At 56.5% G+C, this 16,605-nt stretch overlaps 1 protein-coding gene across 1 annotated transcript in view; it reads right to left on the bottom strand.

Moving 5' to 3' along the window:
* Positions 1-15,622, bottom strand: part of LOC107528219 (uridylate-specific endoribonuclease) — a 49,025-nt gene extending 33,403 nt beyond the window's left edge. The window contains exons 1-18 of the mRNA XM_087814698.1: positions 15,179-15,622; positions 14,517-14,729; positions 7,676-7,729; positions 7,489-7,595; positions 7,156-7,277; positions 6,847-7,015; positions 6,128-6,212; positions 5,726-5,786; positions 5,551-5,627; positions 5,214-5,360; positions 4,577-4,689; positions 4,217-4,305; positions 3,852-3,930; positions 3,496-3,646; positions 3,330-3,412; positions 2,490-2,529; positions 617-698; positions 174-320 (exon numbers count right to left, since the gene is read on the bottom strand). Coding sequence (XP_087670824.1) covers positions 174-320; positions 617-698; positions 2,490-2,529; positions 3,330-3,412; positions 3,496-3,646; positions 3,852-3,930; positions 4,217-4,305; positions 4,577-4,689; positions 5,214-5,360; positions 5,551-5,627; positions 5,726-5,786; positions 6,128-6,212; positions 6,847-7,015; positions 7,156-7,277; positions 7,489-7,595; positions 7,676-7,729; positions 14,517-14,729; positions 15,179-15,184 — 1,825 coding nt within the window. The 5' untranslated portion in view covers positions 15,185-15,622. The remainder of the gene's footprint in view (positions 1-173; positions 321-616; positions 699-2,489; positions 2,530-3,329; positions 3,413-3,495; positions 3,647-3,851; positions 3,931-4,216; positions 4,306-4,576; positions 4,690-5,213; positions 5,361-5,550; positions 5,628-5,725; positions 5,787-6,127; positions 6,213-6,846; positions 7,016-7,155; positions 7,278-7,488; positions 7,596-7,675; positions 7,730-14,516; positions 14,730-15,178) is intronic.
* Between the last annotated feature and the right edge of the window lie 983 nt (positions 15,623-16,605).

Below are 16,605 nucleotides of genomic sequence, written 5' to 3'. Positions count from 1 at the left end.
TGCAGGCACCATATTTAAGGCACTTTGAAGAGACATCATCAACCTCCCTTAAATGCTACCCATCATTAACATTGATGAAGGTAATAAAGGTGATGATGTTTAATTGGGGGATCTGGGCATGGCTCTGAGGGAGCCCCTCCCTTTGGGCCACCCTTCTCAGACACACAACTCACCACCCGCAGAGTTGACCTTCACCAACACCTGTCCCTTGGTCCAGCCATCCTCCTGGGCCAACGCTGCCATCACCTCTCTCACTGAAGCTGTCACAGGCAGCTGCAGGGTTAGCACCGAGTGGTCCGGCCGGCAGATGTCATAGGGGACTGGAGAGGAAGACTGGGCTGAGCTGCGGGAGGGGGCTGCTTGGTCTCCCCACTCCAGGAGACAGAAGGCAGCAAACAGTGGGAGGGGTCCCAAGAAGGCAGGCAAGGGCGCTAAGGAGAAGCCTGGGTGGGCACACTACGCGGAGCAGGTGGGGGCAGGCCCTGAGCCAAGGAGAGGAGGAGGCTGGAACTGAGGCCCCGGGGAGCACAGGGTGCCATCCTTGGCAGGGCACACAGTTGTCAAGGGTGACCGCAGCAGAGTGTGAGCTATATCCTGGCTGTCTCAGACCACCCACCTTTGTCCCCAACTCGGATGGCACAGTTGCTGCTGGGGAGGGGCTCGTCCTGGCCGGGGAGCCAAACAGGCATGTTCCGAGCCTGAGAGGGAGAGAAAGTAAGGCTGGGAGGACACAGAGGGGAGCCTGCAGGGCCAGGAAGGGGCCTTTGTCACTGGGAGCATGGGGCCTCACAGCAGGCACACCAACGGGCTCTGCTTGCTCAGTGAACCTGAGCCCTGGGCCCAAGGATCCAGGAGAGGAGAAGAGCAGGGCTAAGGACGAGGGTGTGTCACCCTGCTGCCTTCTCTCTCCTGGAGTGGGGAGACCAAGCAGCTGTTCTGATGGGAACACACCTCAGCTGGTTTTCTCCTCTCTCTCCTCCTTCGGCTACCATTTGCTAGTTTGCTGTTGCTATTTCCTACATGTGAGGCTAAGGACATGCTTATTTTAAGTATCTAAATATTCAGGATCGTCCTTTGACAAAAATATTGTCATTATTATTATTGCCATTATACAGATGAGATAAATTAGTCTCAGAGAGGTTAAGTAACATGCCCAAAGCAACACAGCTGCTAAGGGACCCCACTGGAATCCTAACCTGCTCCTCCTTCTTTCTGTGCTCTTATCTACCAACACGCAACTGTGTCAACTGCCCTGTCAAACCCACAACCCCTCTCCTGTGGGCCCCTCCCCTCACACCCTGCAGGTCTCAGCTCCAGCAGTTACTTCCCAGGGACACTCTTCCTGACCCTGACCCTGAGTCAACCATTCCCTTCCCTGCTGTCACAGACCCCTGTCATAGCCCTTAGACAGCATGAGATTTGTTCAGCAGCTCTGTCCCTCACTTGACTGTCAGCCCCTTAAGGATGGCGTGGCTCTCCCAGCCCACTACTGCATCATGGGCTCCTAGCACAGCGCCTGGCACACGAGGACCATTCCACGCTGGTTCCCGAGTGCCAGCCACAGGCCAGGCAGTGCTGTGAGCTCTGGGGAGACAGAGGTCAGGGCCCATCATGCATGAAACCAGCAGTCTAGAGGGATGTGACATATACTAACAGCCAGTAAACTAGACAAATGAAACAACTCCACATGGTGACAGTGCTTTAAAGAAAATCATAGTAGACACCTTGAAAGCCAGTGGCCAGTGGAGGGGTGCTCTGGACAGAGAGACGGAAAGGGGCCTCTCTGGAAACCCAACACTTTGGCTGAGATCAGAACGATAAGAAGGATCCAGGTAGTCAAAAAGCCAGAGAAAGAAAGTTCCAGGCCCTGAGGTGGGAACAAGCTTCACCTATAGAAGAGAAGGAGCCCATGAGCATCTTCAGCAGGGAGGAGAGGGGACGGGTGAGGAGGGAGAGGCAGCTGGGCATGGGGAGACTGGGAAGACCAGGTGAGGCCTTTAGATTTTATTCCCAATGCAGGATTTCCCACAGTCAGCCCAAGCTACCTTCCAGCCCCGTTCCCACCATTCCTTAACCAAATCTCAGCTCCAGTCACCTCTTCTTGTCCCCCTTTCCTCCCCCCTGGGCCCCTGCGGGGAATAGCACTGGCCACCTCTGACACCCTTCCTCTGGGCTCCCGCACTGGCCACCAGGAGCGACCGAGTCTCAGAGGCTGCCTTCAGGCACCATGGCTCACCTCCCAGGTGAGTTAAGTGGGGGGGGGGGGAAGGGGTGACCTTAGACCTCTGTGTCCCCATAGGACCTGGCCCGGGCACCACATGAAGCCATATGAACACCAGTCCCAGGCCCAAGGGTACATCTGTGCATGGGGAACCTTCCACACAGAGCCCCTCAGATGGGGGATGAAGGAGGGACCCTGCAGTGCCCAGAGGAGCAGAGGGGAGAAGCTGGAGTCGACAAGGCAAGAGAAGCCGATGCAGAGCAGACACCTTTATCTGAGGAGATGTGTTTCCACAGCCATTTTCCAACCTGTGGAGCAAGGGAGAAGGGAGGTGAGACTGGAGGATCAGGAGCAGGGAGGTGCCTGGGGCTCTGGGTCCCATCCACCCTCACCCGAGGTCCAGAGTTCCACGGACTTGGTGAACATCACCTAGAAAGCGACGCAGCTGGGGCTGAAACTGGGCACGGGTCCTGCGATTTCCCCAGGCCAGAGGGAAGGGAAAGAGCTCAAGAGGGAAATGGGCCCAAGTGTCAGATGGATCAGGTTCTGGTTGAGGTGAGCTGTCCCCATGGGAGTGTCTGGGAAGGGGAAGCGAGACTCTAGGAAATTTACAGGGTGGGGCCGGCAGGAACTGGCACCGGTAATAAATATGTGCCGGATGGAGGAAGTGAGAACAGCAGGTGCACTCGGGATAGGGGAGTGACACACAACTGACTGTGTGGTGTGTGAAAATGGTTGAGCGCATGACACGAGGGTGAAGAGTAAGGGGATTGGTGAGAACAACTATTGAAATAAGCAGACTAGACAGGTGAGCAACCACAGGCAACACTCGCACGACACGCGCCATGTGCAAGGCACCGCCCTGCGCCCTGAAGGTGCAGTAACCCTTTCCACCCATGCAAGGAGGCAGGTGCTCCCCCAGATTACAGACGAGAGCCCAAGCCCAGGGCGGGGTGTGGTCATGTGTTCCGGGCGGCACACCTGTGAGTGGTGCTGCCTGGGTTTAAAGGGTTTAAAGCCATATGTTTGAGTCCAGAGCTGGTGTGGTCAGTTCCCGAGGCACTGCCCGTCATGCGTGTGACAAGTTAACTTAGAGCCAGAGCATCACCTGTGGTGCCGCCGCCTCTCCGGCCACTGTTCCCGCAGCAGGTTGCTAAGCCGAGCATCCCTGCTCACCAGGTCTGAGAGTTTCTGGGAGGAGCCAAGATTCATTGAGAGGCTGTAGCCGTGTCCACCCAGGCAGCCCTGTCCAGCCCCGCATCACTCCCAGGTACCTGGAGAAAGCTGCTGGCCACAGGGTCAGTGTGGAGCATGGGGCCATACAGGGCCACCCACTGGCTGACCAGCCGCAGGATCTGCTGTCTCTTGTTGCAGATGTAGGTGTTGCGCTCCTGCTCACTGCCTCCAGTGGGCTCCGCGTGGAAGGTGGGCATCAGTCAAGGAAACCACAACCTCCAGCTGAGCCACCCACCACACCTCAGGCGAAGGGAGGGCAGGATTCCCAGGGCCCGCTGACAAGCTAGGTCTGGCATGAGGCTGGTGCTTTGGAGGGTTCGGCACAGCCATGCTATGAACGATTCCTTCTCCCCACTCCACACACATTCTAGTCACCCTGGGGCTGGAAGGATATTGGTGCAGGAGGGCAGCGCAGAGCTGGGTGCTGGGCATGAAGACTCTGTGGGTCAGGAGGAAGTCACTGAGGAATGTCTCTGCAGGGCAGGCAGGGATGGGGAGACAGGCGGGAGGTGGGGCTTCAGAGGCCAAGCCCACTGAATACAGGTTCACTCACAGTTGGAATGCCCATGCCCCAATCCCACATGGTCAAGGCACCATCGATGCCCAGCCCCTGTGACTCCACTCTCTACCCAAGCCAAGAGCACAGGAATGAGGACCAATCCAGCACCCAGTCAGGTCAGATGCAGGGGCCTAGCCCTCTCCCAGGCTGCGCTGGCCACATGACGAGTCAGAGAGCAGGCACGTGTCTCTTGCCCCTACCTGTTGGATCATGAGCACTGGAATCAGGCCTCATGGCCTCCAACAGCAGTTCAAGGATCTTCTCCGGGGTGCCAGACATCACCGTATACCTATTAGAAACGGCCAATCCATGCCCTGTGCCACCACTCCCCCTCCCACAACCAGGGCAGACGTCAGTAATCAATCATATCACTCTTCCCTATTTGCCTGCCCTGCCCCACCTTAGGGTGGAGGGGTGGCTGGTTCAGGGGGTGCATCTTAGTCCCAGGATGTCTCTCCACCCACAGAGGACAGCGGGCAGGGGTATAACATGGAGGAAGTAAGTAAAGCCTGAGAAAAGGAAGGAGAGAAGGTAGAGAGGAAGCTTGGCGGGTGCGTTACCGGTTCCTGCCTGGGGTTGGAGGGCAAGAAGAGCCAGCGCCCTGGGAGGTTCTCTCCAGCACCAACACCACTTTGCCATGTTCTTCCAGCCTTATGGTCTTTGCTTCCACATCCTGAAGAACGAGCCCCACCCAGTGCTCAGCACACACCATGACCCCTTTCCCCACTTCTAGGGCCTCTCCCTACACCGCCCACATTCCAGGCCTAGAGCCCCACAAGGACCCTCAGCCCTTCTCCCACCCCATTCAACACCCACCACTTGGATCTGCCCCTCACTTCCACCCCTGCTCATCACATAGCCTGAGCTTCTCCCCTGCTCCATCCCTCTCCGGCCTCCCTCTGTGGATCCCACTCTCCACTACACTGCCCCCCTTGCACCCTAGTCCCCCAGCTCTCTGGAGCCCCACTGCCCCCATGGTCTCCCACATAGAGCTGAGTTCATGGGGCTCCCTGAACCTTGTCGGCATGTTGTGGACTTCCTTATACACCAAGGGCTGTGCCCCCAGCGCCAGCCATCATCTCCGAGCCTCTCCATCTCCTCTCTCCCTGCCCTTCCCAGGCTCTCTCTGGTCCCTCCTCTTCTCCAGAGCACTGTCCTTGCCATGTCCCCTGCCCTCGCCACCCCCAGCAACGGCACCTTGATGATACGGTTGAAGTCCTGTTTGTCCACTCGGAGAAAATGACAGTTATCCTCTCGCAGGATGATGGTGGCCGCCCGGGGCGCATCATTCACCAGAGCCAGCTGCCCAAAGTCGTCTCCCTCATGCAGTGTGGTCACCAGCCCCTGGAGCCAGGCCTTAGTCACAACCTACCCACAGGCCCTCAGCCCTCAGGAAACAGACCCACAACAGGGAGAAGCACCGAGGCAAGAGACTTGGGTAATCAGCAGTGGGTCCACCAGAGGCACTGCCCACGGGGACACGGACCAGGGAGCAGTCACAGCCCAGGGAGCTGGGGAAGGAGGGAGGACTCACCTTGCCATGGGTCACCACATTGACGGATCCCTTCCAGATAATGTACCACGAGGTGCCCTTGTCCCCCTGGCTGAACACTGAGAAGAGCAAAGATCAGCACGCCCCCAGCACCCATGGGGCCTCCACCCATGCCCAGGTCCCTGGTGCCCAGCTTGCTGCCAAATGTCTGACTTACGCACAGTCCCCGCCTTGCTGTGTGGTTCAAAGAGCAGAACTGCTGCTAATTCTCGCTTCACCTGAGGGGCAGGGAGAGGAGGGTCAGTGGGCAAGTCCAGGGCAGAGGGCCAGGTTCGGGGTGAACAAGTAAGGTCCAAAAGCATGAGTGCTTGGGGGCAGAGATGTGGCTAGGTCAGGTAGCCTGGGATTTGGCAGGAGACAAAGCAAGGTAGGCAATGGGCTAAGAGAGGCAGAAAGATTTTCAGACAAGGATGCGGGGAGCAGGAAATTAGATGGAAATTTCCAAGCCATAGGCAGAAAGGGAGGGAAGTGTGCTCTGGCCAGCAGCTGGCGCCTCCTCAGGTTGGTCACAAGGAGAGGGGCTCCTGGGGAAAGGGCGGGGCAGGCCCTGTGGACTAACCGAGTTGGAGAGGTGGGCCACAGCCTTGATGTGCAGCAGCTCCTCAAAGATGAGCTCCAGCTCCTCGTCTGTGCGCTGCCCAGGGCTGCAGGCAAGGGAGGGCCAGGAAGCCAAGGATGAACTCTGGGCCAGAGGCCAGGGGTGGGGACCTCTCACCCACACAGCACAGGTCTGGGGCCAGCTAGTGCCTCGGTGAGGATTGTTATCACTAACAGGCCAGCCATTCCCAAGTTCACACTGTGTGCCAGACACGGGACTAAGCACTTCACACACATCATTTCAATTGGCCCTCACGACAACCCATGACGTGGGCATTCTTAATCTCCTTGGACAGAAGAGGAAGCTGGCTCTGAAAGGCCCAAGGCCACCTAGCCAGTGGCCAGTAGAACTGGAATTTGAACACAGACCTGCCTGAGGACTCATAGCCCACCCTCTCTCAGCCATGGCTGTCCTTCAGAGTGGGCAGGGTCTTCAGGGGTCTTGGGCCCCACACCCTCAGTTACAGAGGAAGAAACTGGTTCAGCGGGGGAAGGAGGGTTCAGATCCCACAGCAAGTCTGGCAGAATGCAGAGCAGAGCCCAGACCTCTGATCTATACAGGGTCCTTGCCCTCAGCAAGAAGTAAGGGATCCCCTCAGAGAGGAAACTGAGAAACTATGGGATCTTAGAACCATGTGGGACCTGAGGTCACGGGGTATAGGGTTCAGAGTGCCAACTCACGGCTTTCGAAGTGCCACAGTGAGCAGGGCATCAGGCCCTCTCTGGGAGAGCAGGGCCAAGGCCTCAACCAGCTCCTCCTCCAGCTCATGGACTCCCGCAGGCTCCGGCTCTGGCCCCGGGAACCGGTAGAATTGGGTGTCTCGGTCCTGGAAGGTCCAGTCATGTTTCACTGCGGGGAAGAGGCCCAGAGGTGGGAGAGGAGAGGAAATTGAGACTGTGTGGGTATAGAGGCCCCATCCCTCTTTATCCTGGATGCCTGCTCCCCAGGATGGCCCAGACCCAGGTGCCCTGCCCTGGGCTCAGGCTCACCATGGCAGAGGGCACCTTCATCTAGCAGGACTTGGCAGATTCCCACAGCTTGGCTCCGTGAATGGACCCCAAGCCCCAAGGTCAAGATCCCATCCACCAGCTCTCGGCCTGAGCAGCATTGCCTATAAGAGTTGAAGGGGACAGGGAAATGGAAGGAGAGTCAAATGGCAGGATGGGAGAGGGCAGAAGGAGGAACTTTCCATCCTAAAGGCACCTTCCTAGGCCCAGACCCAGTTCTGCTAGAAGCAGGGCCAGTCCCAGATGCCTGGAATAGAATAAAAGGAAGTGATAACAGAGGGAGTGGGTCAGGAGGTAAGCAAGGCCTCCACTCACCGATAGAGCCTAAGGTGGTACTTTCGGTCTCGGATGAGGTTCTGGCAGGTGGCCAGGAGATGCCGATGCAGTTGCCTCCCAGCCCTGAGCACCCTCTCTGTGGACGCCTAGGAGGGGGGCAGCACAGCTGGCTCAGGCCCTGACCCGGCCATGCTGCCCCCTCCCAGCTCCACCCTTGGGCTTGTACCTGCTCCAGGCTCACACTGAAATCCAGGGACTCCTCGCTGTTGGTGAGTGGCGTCTGAGGGCAACGGGAAAGTCCACACGTTATTGCCAAGCTTCCTTCAAATCCAGCTCCTCGACCCCACCCCTCCCCATCCCCCCACCACTTGCTCTATCCCCGACTCCAAAGGCATCCATTTAGCTGCTCATTCAACAAATACAGTAGTCTCCCTCTTATCTGTGGTTTTGTTTTTCAAGGTTTCAGTCACTCGCACTCAACTATGGTCCAAATGGAAAATTCCAGAAATAAAACAATTTATGTTTTAAATTGTGTGCCATTCTAAATAGTGTGATAGTATGCTGTCCCCCTGGGATGTGAATCATCTCTTTGTCCAGCGTATCCACACTGCATAAGCCACCCACCAAATTAGTCACTTAGTAGCCGTCTGGGTCATCAGATCCACTGTTGTGGTATCCCAGAGCTTGTGTCCAAGTAACCCTTAGCCCTGGCAGGGTGACACAGTTGGTTGTAGTGTCATCCCATGCACCAAAAGGTTTCAGGTTCGCTTCCTGGTCAGGGCACATACCTAGGTTTCCGGTTTGATCCCTGGTTGGGGCACGTATGGGAGGCAACTGATTGATATTTCTCTTTCTTTCTCTCTCTCTCTCCCTTCCTCTCTCTCTAAAATCAATAAACATAGCCCTGGCCCATTTGGCTCAGTGGTTAGAGCATCAGTCTGCAGACTGAAGGGTCCCGGGTTTGATTCTGACCAAGGGCAGGTACCTTGGTTACAGGCTCGATCCCCAGCCCTGGTCAGGACACATGCAGGAGGCAACCAATCGATGTGTCTCTCTCACATCAATATCTCTCCCTCTCTCTCCCTTTCTCTCTCTCCCTCCCTCCCACTCTCTCTGAAAAGCAATGGAAAAAATATCCTCAGTTGAGGATGAAAAAAATAAATAAATAATAAAATCAATAAGTATATCCTTGGGTGAGGGTAAAAAAAAGTAACCCTTATTTTACTTAATAATGGCCCCAAAGCACACCAGTAGTGATGCTAGAGATTTGGACATGCCAACGACCAGCAGTAAAGTGCTTCCTATAAGTACAAAGATATATATGTATAGGGAAAAACATAGTATATATAGGATTCAGTACCATCCCTGGTTTCAGGTATGTGCTGGAAGTCTTGGAACATAACCCCTGAGATGAGGGGCAACAACTGTAAGCAAATACTCACTGGGCACCCCGTGTGCCTGGCACCGCTTCTTCCCCGCCCTGCCACCCTGTCCCCAGACACCTAAGCACTTCATCCCTACAGATGAGCACCTCGAGATCCCAGTTCTGCCTACTCAGGGCCCAGCTGCGCCCAGGCTCCGAGGTACACTGCTCCCAGAAGACCATAAGGACGTGAGATAAGAAGACCCCGAGAGGCCAGGAGTGAGTGGCTTGGGGAGGCCTAGAACACTTGCTCCTCGGCTGGGGTCCCAAGGCCTGATCCCAGAGCCAAGGTCTGTCCCCAACCACAGGACCGTGGACAAACCTCCTGCCCTGTGTGAGCCTCGGTGCAATCCTTGGAGCCAAACTCCTGGGTTCAAATCCCTGCTCCTCCATTTATCAGCATTGTGACTCTCAATCTGATTTAACCACTCCCTGCCTCAGTTTCCTTGCCTATAAAATCTACAAACTCATAAAACCCATTCAGGTTTTTGAAAGGCTTACGTGAGTTAATATACAGTGAATGTTTAGAGCACTGCCTGGCATATAGTTGTATGACCATGTTAGCTATTATTACTCGTCTGTGAGCAAACAGCAGCTGCTTGCTCAAAAGGCCCTTTCCTCTCTGAGATGCTGCTGCCAGGCCATAACCCTGTACGAGCGAGGAGGGCTCGGAAGCACACAGGACTGGCTCTGGAAGACAGGGTTTACATAGAAAAACATTGGTTAACAAGGTTTCCTGCCTTTTGTATCAGCTGAGCCACCCAGCCTATGTGCCCGGGATGTTGGCCATGAAAACCTCTCCAGACCCCTTTTTCTGCCACCTGAGAACTGGAATTTGTGGGCATCTCTGGACAGGGCGCCCTACCCTGTAAGAGCCCTCCCAAAGGCAGAGCACTTTACAAAGCACGATCACTTCTGTGATTCCCTCTGATCCTGTATTAAATAGGATCATAGGATCAGACGTGAACTGGGCGGGGCAGGTATTATCTGTCCTCTTTGATTTATGAGGAAACAAAACTCTTGAGGTGAAGTGCTCAGGTAATTCAGTCATACATACTTAAGACAGCCAGACGCCACGGATAAACTCGAGTTCTGACCAGAAGTGTTCACATTCTTGGTCTCCTTGGTCTCGCTCCACCCACACCTCCTTCCTCTCCCTTCCCCCTTCTCAGCAGCTCTCTCTCTCTCCTGCTTTCCCATCTGCACTCAGGTCCCTGAAAATGACCTGGCTGGGGAGCTGGGGCACAACCAGGCCTGGGGCCAGAACCCCCTCCCTTGGCCCTGGCATCTTCTACCATGTGCCAGGCAGAGGCCTGAGATCTGGCGTGTGTAGACGCTTGGTCCAGCGCTGGGCGGAAGTCACTAGGTGTCCCAAGGGTATCCCTGCCCGGGTCATGGGGCCCAGCCTGGTGCCAGACACAGAGCCCTGGAGACTTAGCAACAGGAAATGAGGAGGAGGAGGAGGAGCCAGGGAAGGAGGAAGGGCAGGAATGCTACCCAGCCAGCCCCTAGTGTTGGAACAAACAGTGCCGAGTGCTAATGACTTGTTGTTAGAGTCAAAATGCCCAGGTGGCCCCAGTCCCTGCCCCAGCTCCCTCTGGTGCCCACAACCCAGGCTCCAGCACACGATCCCTTCCTGGTATTATTCTGACCCTGGAAGGCGCATCAGGAGGGGAGGTGCCAGGTCATGTGTTCAGGCTGGTCACCACCCAGATCTCAGATCCACAGGCCTTGCTCAAGCATTTCCTGACCTGCCCCAGGGGATGAGCATGAGGGTCAGAGGCTGGAGGCTCTGGCCCATCAGAGCTGAGGAGGGGACCTAAAAGCAGCCTCTCATTTTGCCAAGGAAAGCAGGTATCCAGAGAGATGAAGAAACTCACATACTGCTTAGAAATGGAAGACCTGCCCTAGCCGGTTTGGCTCGGTTGTTAGAGCATCGGTCCGTGGGCTGAAGGGTCCTGGGTTCGATTCCAGCCATGGGCACATACCTTGGTTGCAGGCTCAATCCCTGGCCCCCTGGTCAACATGAGAGCGGAAGGCAACCAATTGATATGTATCTCACACATCAATGTTTCTATCTCTCTGTCTCTCTCCCCTTCCACTCTCTCTGAAAAGCAATGAAAAAAGTATCCTCGGGTAAGGATAAAAAAAAAAAAAAAAAGAAAGAAAGAAATGGAAGAGCCTACTGAATAACTGCTACCAACACTGACCCTGAATGTAGGTGTTTGTCTCCTATTTCACACTAGGGAGAGGCAGCTCAGAGGTTACATAACCTACCCCGAGATTAGGTAAATATAAGCATCAGGATTCACACTGTCCATCTGATTCCAAAACCCATGCTCTTAGCCACTCTGCCCTGCTATCTCCATGGCAACTACCCCGTTTCCCCCACTGTGCCACAGAACTTGAGATAGTAGAGGTATTCTACCCTCAGGAATGTTCCATGGGCAAGTAAGCCCGGGGAACACTGGGTAAAACAAATTCAAAAGGTTTGTTACTATAGTCCCTGGGGGCCTCTACCGTGTCACGGTGGGGGATACTATTCAGGGGCAATGGTCAAGTGTGTGGGCTCTGGAGCTGGATGCCTGGGTTCAAATCCTGGTTTCCCCCGTTACCAGCTGGTTGTGTGACCTTCGGCTGCTTATTAACCTCTCTGTGCTTCAGTTTCCTCACCTGTTCAATGGGGTCGGTGATAAAAGTGCCTATCCCATAGAGTTATTATGAGGATCAAATGAGTTAATAATAGAAAGCACTTGGAGCAGTGCCTGGCTTGTAGTAACTGCTTAGTAAATGTTAAATAACTTGATTAATCTCTATTTCATGATGAGCACCTTTTACCTGGACACTGCAAGAAATGTACCTCGGCTGACCCTGTCCCTGATCTGATTGCCCCTGAGTGTCAGCTTAGGGGTTCTTGGTGGGAAAGAAGTAGCTGACATGGGTAGAGGTAAAGGTCCTCGTCCACCACCTCCTCTCAAGTCTTCACAGGAAGGACCCAGGGAGGAAGAGGAGTTGCTACCTAGCTCCCGTGGCACCAGCGCCATGGCCTGCCCCACCCTCCCTCCCTGTCGCCGAGTGTCAGAGCCCCACTGGCAGTGCAAGCACAGAGCCAGACAGACACATGGGGACCTGTCCATTAGGCTATGTCTAGGGTCTCAGGCCAGGATTGTTTGTGGTGGAACAAGGAGAGGATGCATGGGGTGGGGTGGTGTTTTGGGGTGTCAGTGTTACCATCGCAGCAAGAGCCTGGACTCTGCAGCCACATCACCCAGGACCAAAGTCCATCTTTGTCCCTTAGCAGCTGTGTAACTCTGGACCTGTCACTTAGCCTCCCAGTGTCTCTGTTTTCTTATCTCTAAAAGAGATGATGACATTAGTACCTATCTCACAGGCTATGCGAGAGTATTTGATATGATAAAGGTCTTATAAGAGTGCCTGGGACATAAGCCCTAGGTAACTACCAGCTACTGCCATTATTTGGACAGGTTGGATGAAAGCATGTTTTCTGAGTTAGAACATAGAAACACCACCCCCAAAACAATCACTGAAAGAGAAGCATCCCAGGCCTCTGTGAGCTCACTGGGACCCACCAGAGGTCATCCAGATCTTGCCCCTGCATCTAGATAGATTGATCCCTCTGCTGGTTGCCAGACACCAGACAATCTCCTCTCCCCTTCATGTTTTCCAGAACAAGAATATCGCTGTTCTTCGATTCCATTCCAGTGTCACCTATGTCAGAGTTGGTAAGTCCTTTCTGTATCTAGCCTCAGGCCCTCCTGCTGTAACCTGCTTTTATTTTTCTCTTGTACTGGTCTAGAGGGAACAGAAAGTGCTCTCTTTAGCCCTCAGGAAGTTGATGGGTTTCCCCTTGGTTTTCTCAGAGGTAGGCATGGACTGCATAACTGCCAGCACTGTCCTCCTGGGACTCTGGGCTCTTCTCCCTCACAAGATCCACCCTTCACCCTGTGTGTGCATACTTCCTGCCTAGCACTTGTCCCTCATGTGAGCTCTTCATGGGCCAAAGGCATCATCCAGAGATGAGAGGTATAGCTTTATAGGTACCCAGAGTCTCAAACACAGACACAATGGGCTGAGACTACCCCACCCCCATTTCCCAGAGAGGTCCTCAGGAGAGGGTGTGGTCCCTGACCCAGCCCTAAAAATCTAAGTTCCCTCTAATCACCAGTCCCCACTTGCCCCCAAACCTGGAGGGGAGGGGCCTTGTTTCTGTGCCTTTGACCCCATTTATACTCCAGCAACCCTCACTCCCACCCTTCCGCCCTCCCCAAGCACACCAGGGGTTGGAGTTGTCAGGAGACAGCCTGGCGGCCTCCTCTACCCACTCCCAGACTTTGGGTCCCAGGGGATCCTCCAGTGACCTCATTGTCCTAGCACCTGACCTTCCCCCCACTTTCCACCTTGCCTCTACAAGCTGGGAAGAGGACAGGAAATACACAAGTAATTATAGCCTGAGAGGGAAGGAGGGAGGGAATGTTCCAGCCCACTGGCTCCAAGCAGTAGCTACTGCCCATGAACCGGAAGGGGGTGGGGGGGACAGCTAAGCCCAGAAGTGACCAGCTCCCTTGCCTCCTCCAAAGCCCCATCTTGAGCAGGACCCAGGCCCAAGAGGCTGCTTATCAGGAAGACCCTGGGAGGGTGGGTTTGGGGGACTGCCACCTAGGTTCTCCTCTCAATTCTGTTTGTGAGGATGACTCCGTCATGTTGGTGGGCCTCAGTATTCTCAACTTAGCCTCAGGTTTTGGTAAATATAAATGGTGGTTGAGAGAGGTAGGAGGAAGGAGGCAGAAGGTGGTGGTCATTCTACTCAGTGGGACTTGCCCATAAGAGATGAGCTTTCCCAAGTCTGTCACCTGTTCTTGCTTTCTCCTTCCATCCCTTTACCCAAATGTCCTCCCAGCACCCCACATACACACACACACTGGGGCACACAAGACACACACTGAATCTCAGGTGAAGTCACTCAATTAAGTCTGGGTGGTTGGGGAGAGCTCCTCTGATTTGGATCCTGCACCCCACCCCACCATTACCCCCCTCCTGCTCTCTCCTTCACCTCTGCACTTCCAGAGGCGTTTTCCACTGGCAAGGAAGCTCCAGTCATCTCAGAGTCTCTAAACTTCTCAGAATCCTTCCCTGAGCTCCACGAAGCCAGATGCCAAGCAGTGTTCACATGACCACCTCACCCCAAAATAAAAAAGCAGAATTGGTGCAGTTCAGTCGCTCACTAAAGGAGAGTGTTGCCACGGTGATACATTGAGAATAGTAACCAAGCTTACCTCACCCCTGACTCCACCTGCCCCCCAGTGTTTCTCACATGCCTCCACCCCCACACGGAGAACACACAAGCACCTAACCCAAGGCACACGGAGGTGATGGGTAAATGACAAATCCCTTGCCTCTTCCCCCATATGCCTACATGGGGGCACTTGGGCACCACACACACATGCTGGATGCAGCTGTGTGAGCCACCCACGCATACCATAACTAAGCTGCCTGACCCACTGTCCATCAGGCAGTAGCCCCTACACCCCCAGAGCGAGTTGGGCCACCACCAGTAAGCCCTGGCTCCCCATCCAGATGCTCCACCAGCCCTGGTCCCTGGCTTGGGCAGGCCATGAGCACTCACCCAGCGAAGCCCCTGGATGCGGCTGGGGCGCTGGTGCTCAAGCAGCAGCTGGTAGGAGTAGCTTCGGGGCCGGTGCATCCTCCTCAGCACCATGTTGAGCAGCGTCGCCTCCGGCACCAGGTCTGGAAGGCCGCCCACCTGTGGTGCTCCCAGGGCTGAGCTGTACTCCACAATCAGGCCCACCTGCCAGCGGCTCTCACCTGGCCAGCCCACCTGTGAGGAGCGGAGGACGGCGGACAGCCATGGGGCTGGGGCAGCTGGACCAGGACCCGACTCCCCAGGCACACGGCTTCCTTAGAGTCCTCCTGACTGGTCAGGCGGAGGTGCCGCAGCCCTGCCAGGAGCTGGGGGAGGGACAGGAAGACCTTCGCCGGGCCGCCGGGCTGGCGCACTCAGGGGTCCCCCGCTGGCCGAGGCAGGGCCCTCCTTCCCGGTCTTCTTTGGACTTCTGCTCCACCCCGCTGTCCAAGGCCCCGCAGGGATCTCCACCACCTCCCAGTTTGAGGCTATGGGCCCACTGGATCCCCCAGAAATGGAGCTTCGGCTCAAACCCTTCTCCCCTCCTCCCTCACCCCTGACCAGCCCCCTCTTTCCCACCCAAGCTCCCCATCGCGTCAGCTTCCTCTTCGGCCGCTCCTGGCCCCTGGCCCCACCTTACCCACCTTCATGATCCTTCTCAAGCTCCTCCGGCCGTGCAGGCCCTAGCGAAAGGCTGGGGGGACCCCCCGCGAGCCCCAGTGAGCTCCCATAGGGGGATCCTGGAGGGGTGCGTGCTCTTAGTCCCAGGCGCAGTGACCAGGGCCAGTTCCTAGCCGGACCCGGGGCCAGAGCAGCCAGAGGCAGGGCTGGGAGGAGAGGCTCCTCTCGGGTGGGTGGAGGGCTGGGGGCCTGCGGGGGCTCCCCCCCTCGGCAACAAGGAGCCCCAGCCTCCACCTCCGTCCCAGACGAGAGAGCCAGCTGGCACAGGGCACTGAAGCGAGGCTGCAGCTGGCACTGGTCCGGGCGGGAGCTGTCACACCCCCTGCGCTGCCCGCCCCCTTCCCCTCCCCGGACACGCCGAGTGGGCAGGGGGGAGGCGCCGGGCCCTACGGTCCGGGAGTGCGTACGACTGGGGGGGGGGGGGGGGGCACGGGCAGGGGTGGAGACCGGACTCTGGGGTATGCAGAGCGGGCAAGAGCCAGAGCCCTGAGAAACCCCAGGGAGCAGGAGCGCCCCGGGGTGTGCGCCCGGGCCAGTAGGCCCAGGTGGCCGAGCAGGGACCGTGAGTGGCCGCACCGGCCGCCACGTGGCCAGGAGGAGAAATGCAAACAAGGAAACCGGGGGAAGGGGGAGGGGGGTGAGTCATTGTGGCCCCACCCGGGAGGGAAATCCGGGCTGGGGCCGCTTCCCGGCTGGGGCGTCCAGCCTCCTGTTTCGGTTCAGGGTCTGGAACAGCCCGGGGGAGGGATTAGGCTGCTTTCCGGTGGGGAACCCCACTGCCCAGCCTCCCACCGCTGCGCTCCCGTGTGCACGCCCCACGCCCCACTCTCCGCCCTAAAGGCACCGGGCGCAGTTGGGGACGTTGAGGCTGGAGAGGAAGGACTGCGCTCCGCGAGGGATGAAGCTGTGGCTGAGCCTCAAGAGAAGAGGGGCTTTTAGAGGGCCTCGCCCTCCCCGCGCTTTCCCAGGCGACCGGAGGGCGGAAGCGCAGGCCCGGGACTGCAGTCCTGTGCAGGCTCTGTACCAACGCTCGACCCCTCCCAGGGCCTCAGTTTCCACCACCGCGCACGTGGCCCAGCGCAGCCTCTTCGCCCCACTCCTGCTTCTGACAGGGCGGGGAGACTTTGGCCCCGCGACAGCGCCTCCCGCGGCGCCTGGTAATTGCTCAGCGAGTTAATGAGGGTTTTAGAAAGAGGCGCGCGCCCCGCCCCCGGCTTTCTAGGACTCGCTCCCTTTTGGCCATGTCTCTGTCCCTTTCCCTTTGCTGGGAGCCTGCCTGGACTGGGGGAAAACACATCTCTAACAATTCATCCCCTTGCTCTGGGACACCGAGTCCTCCCCATCTTACACCAATGATTTTTTTCTTGGAGTTGGGGTGAGGTTGCCAGTT

The sequence above is a fragment of the Miniopterus natalensis genome, chromosome 2 (genome assembly GCF_054644295.1).
Source record: "Miniopterus natalensis isolate mMinNat1 chromosome 2, mMinNat1.hap1, whole genome shotgun sequence".
In the NCBI taxonomy this organism is placed as follows: Eukaryota; Metazoa; Chordata; class Mammalia; order Chiroptera; family Miniopteridae; genus Miniopterus; species Miniopterus natalensis.
Note: the sequence above shows the minus strand (reverse complement) of the source record. Positions and strands in the feature narration are given on the sequence as shown.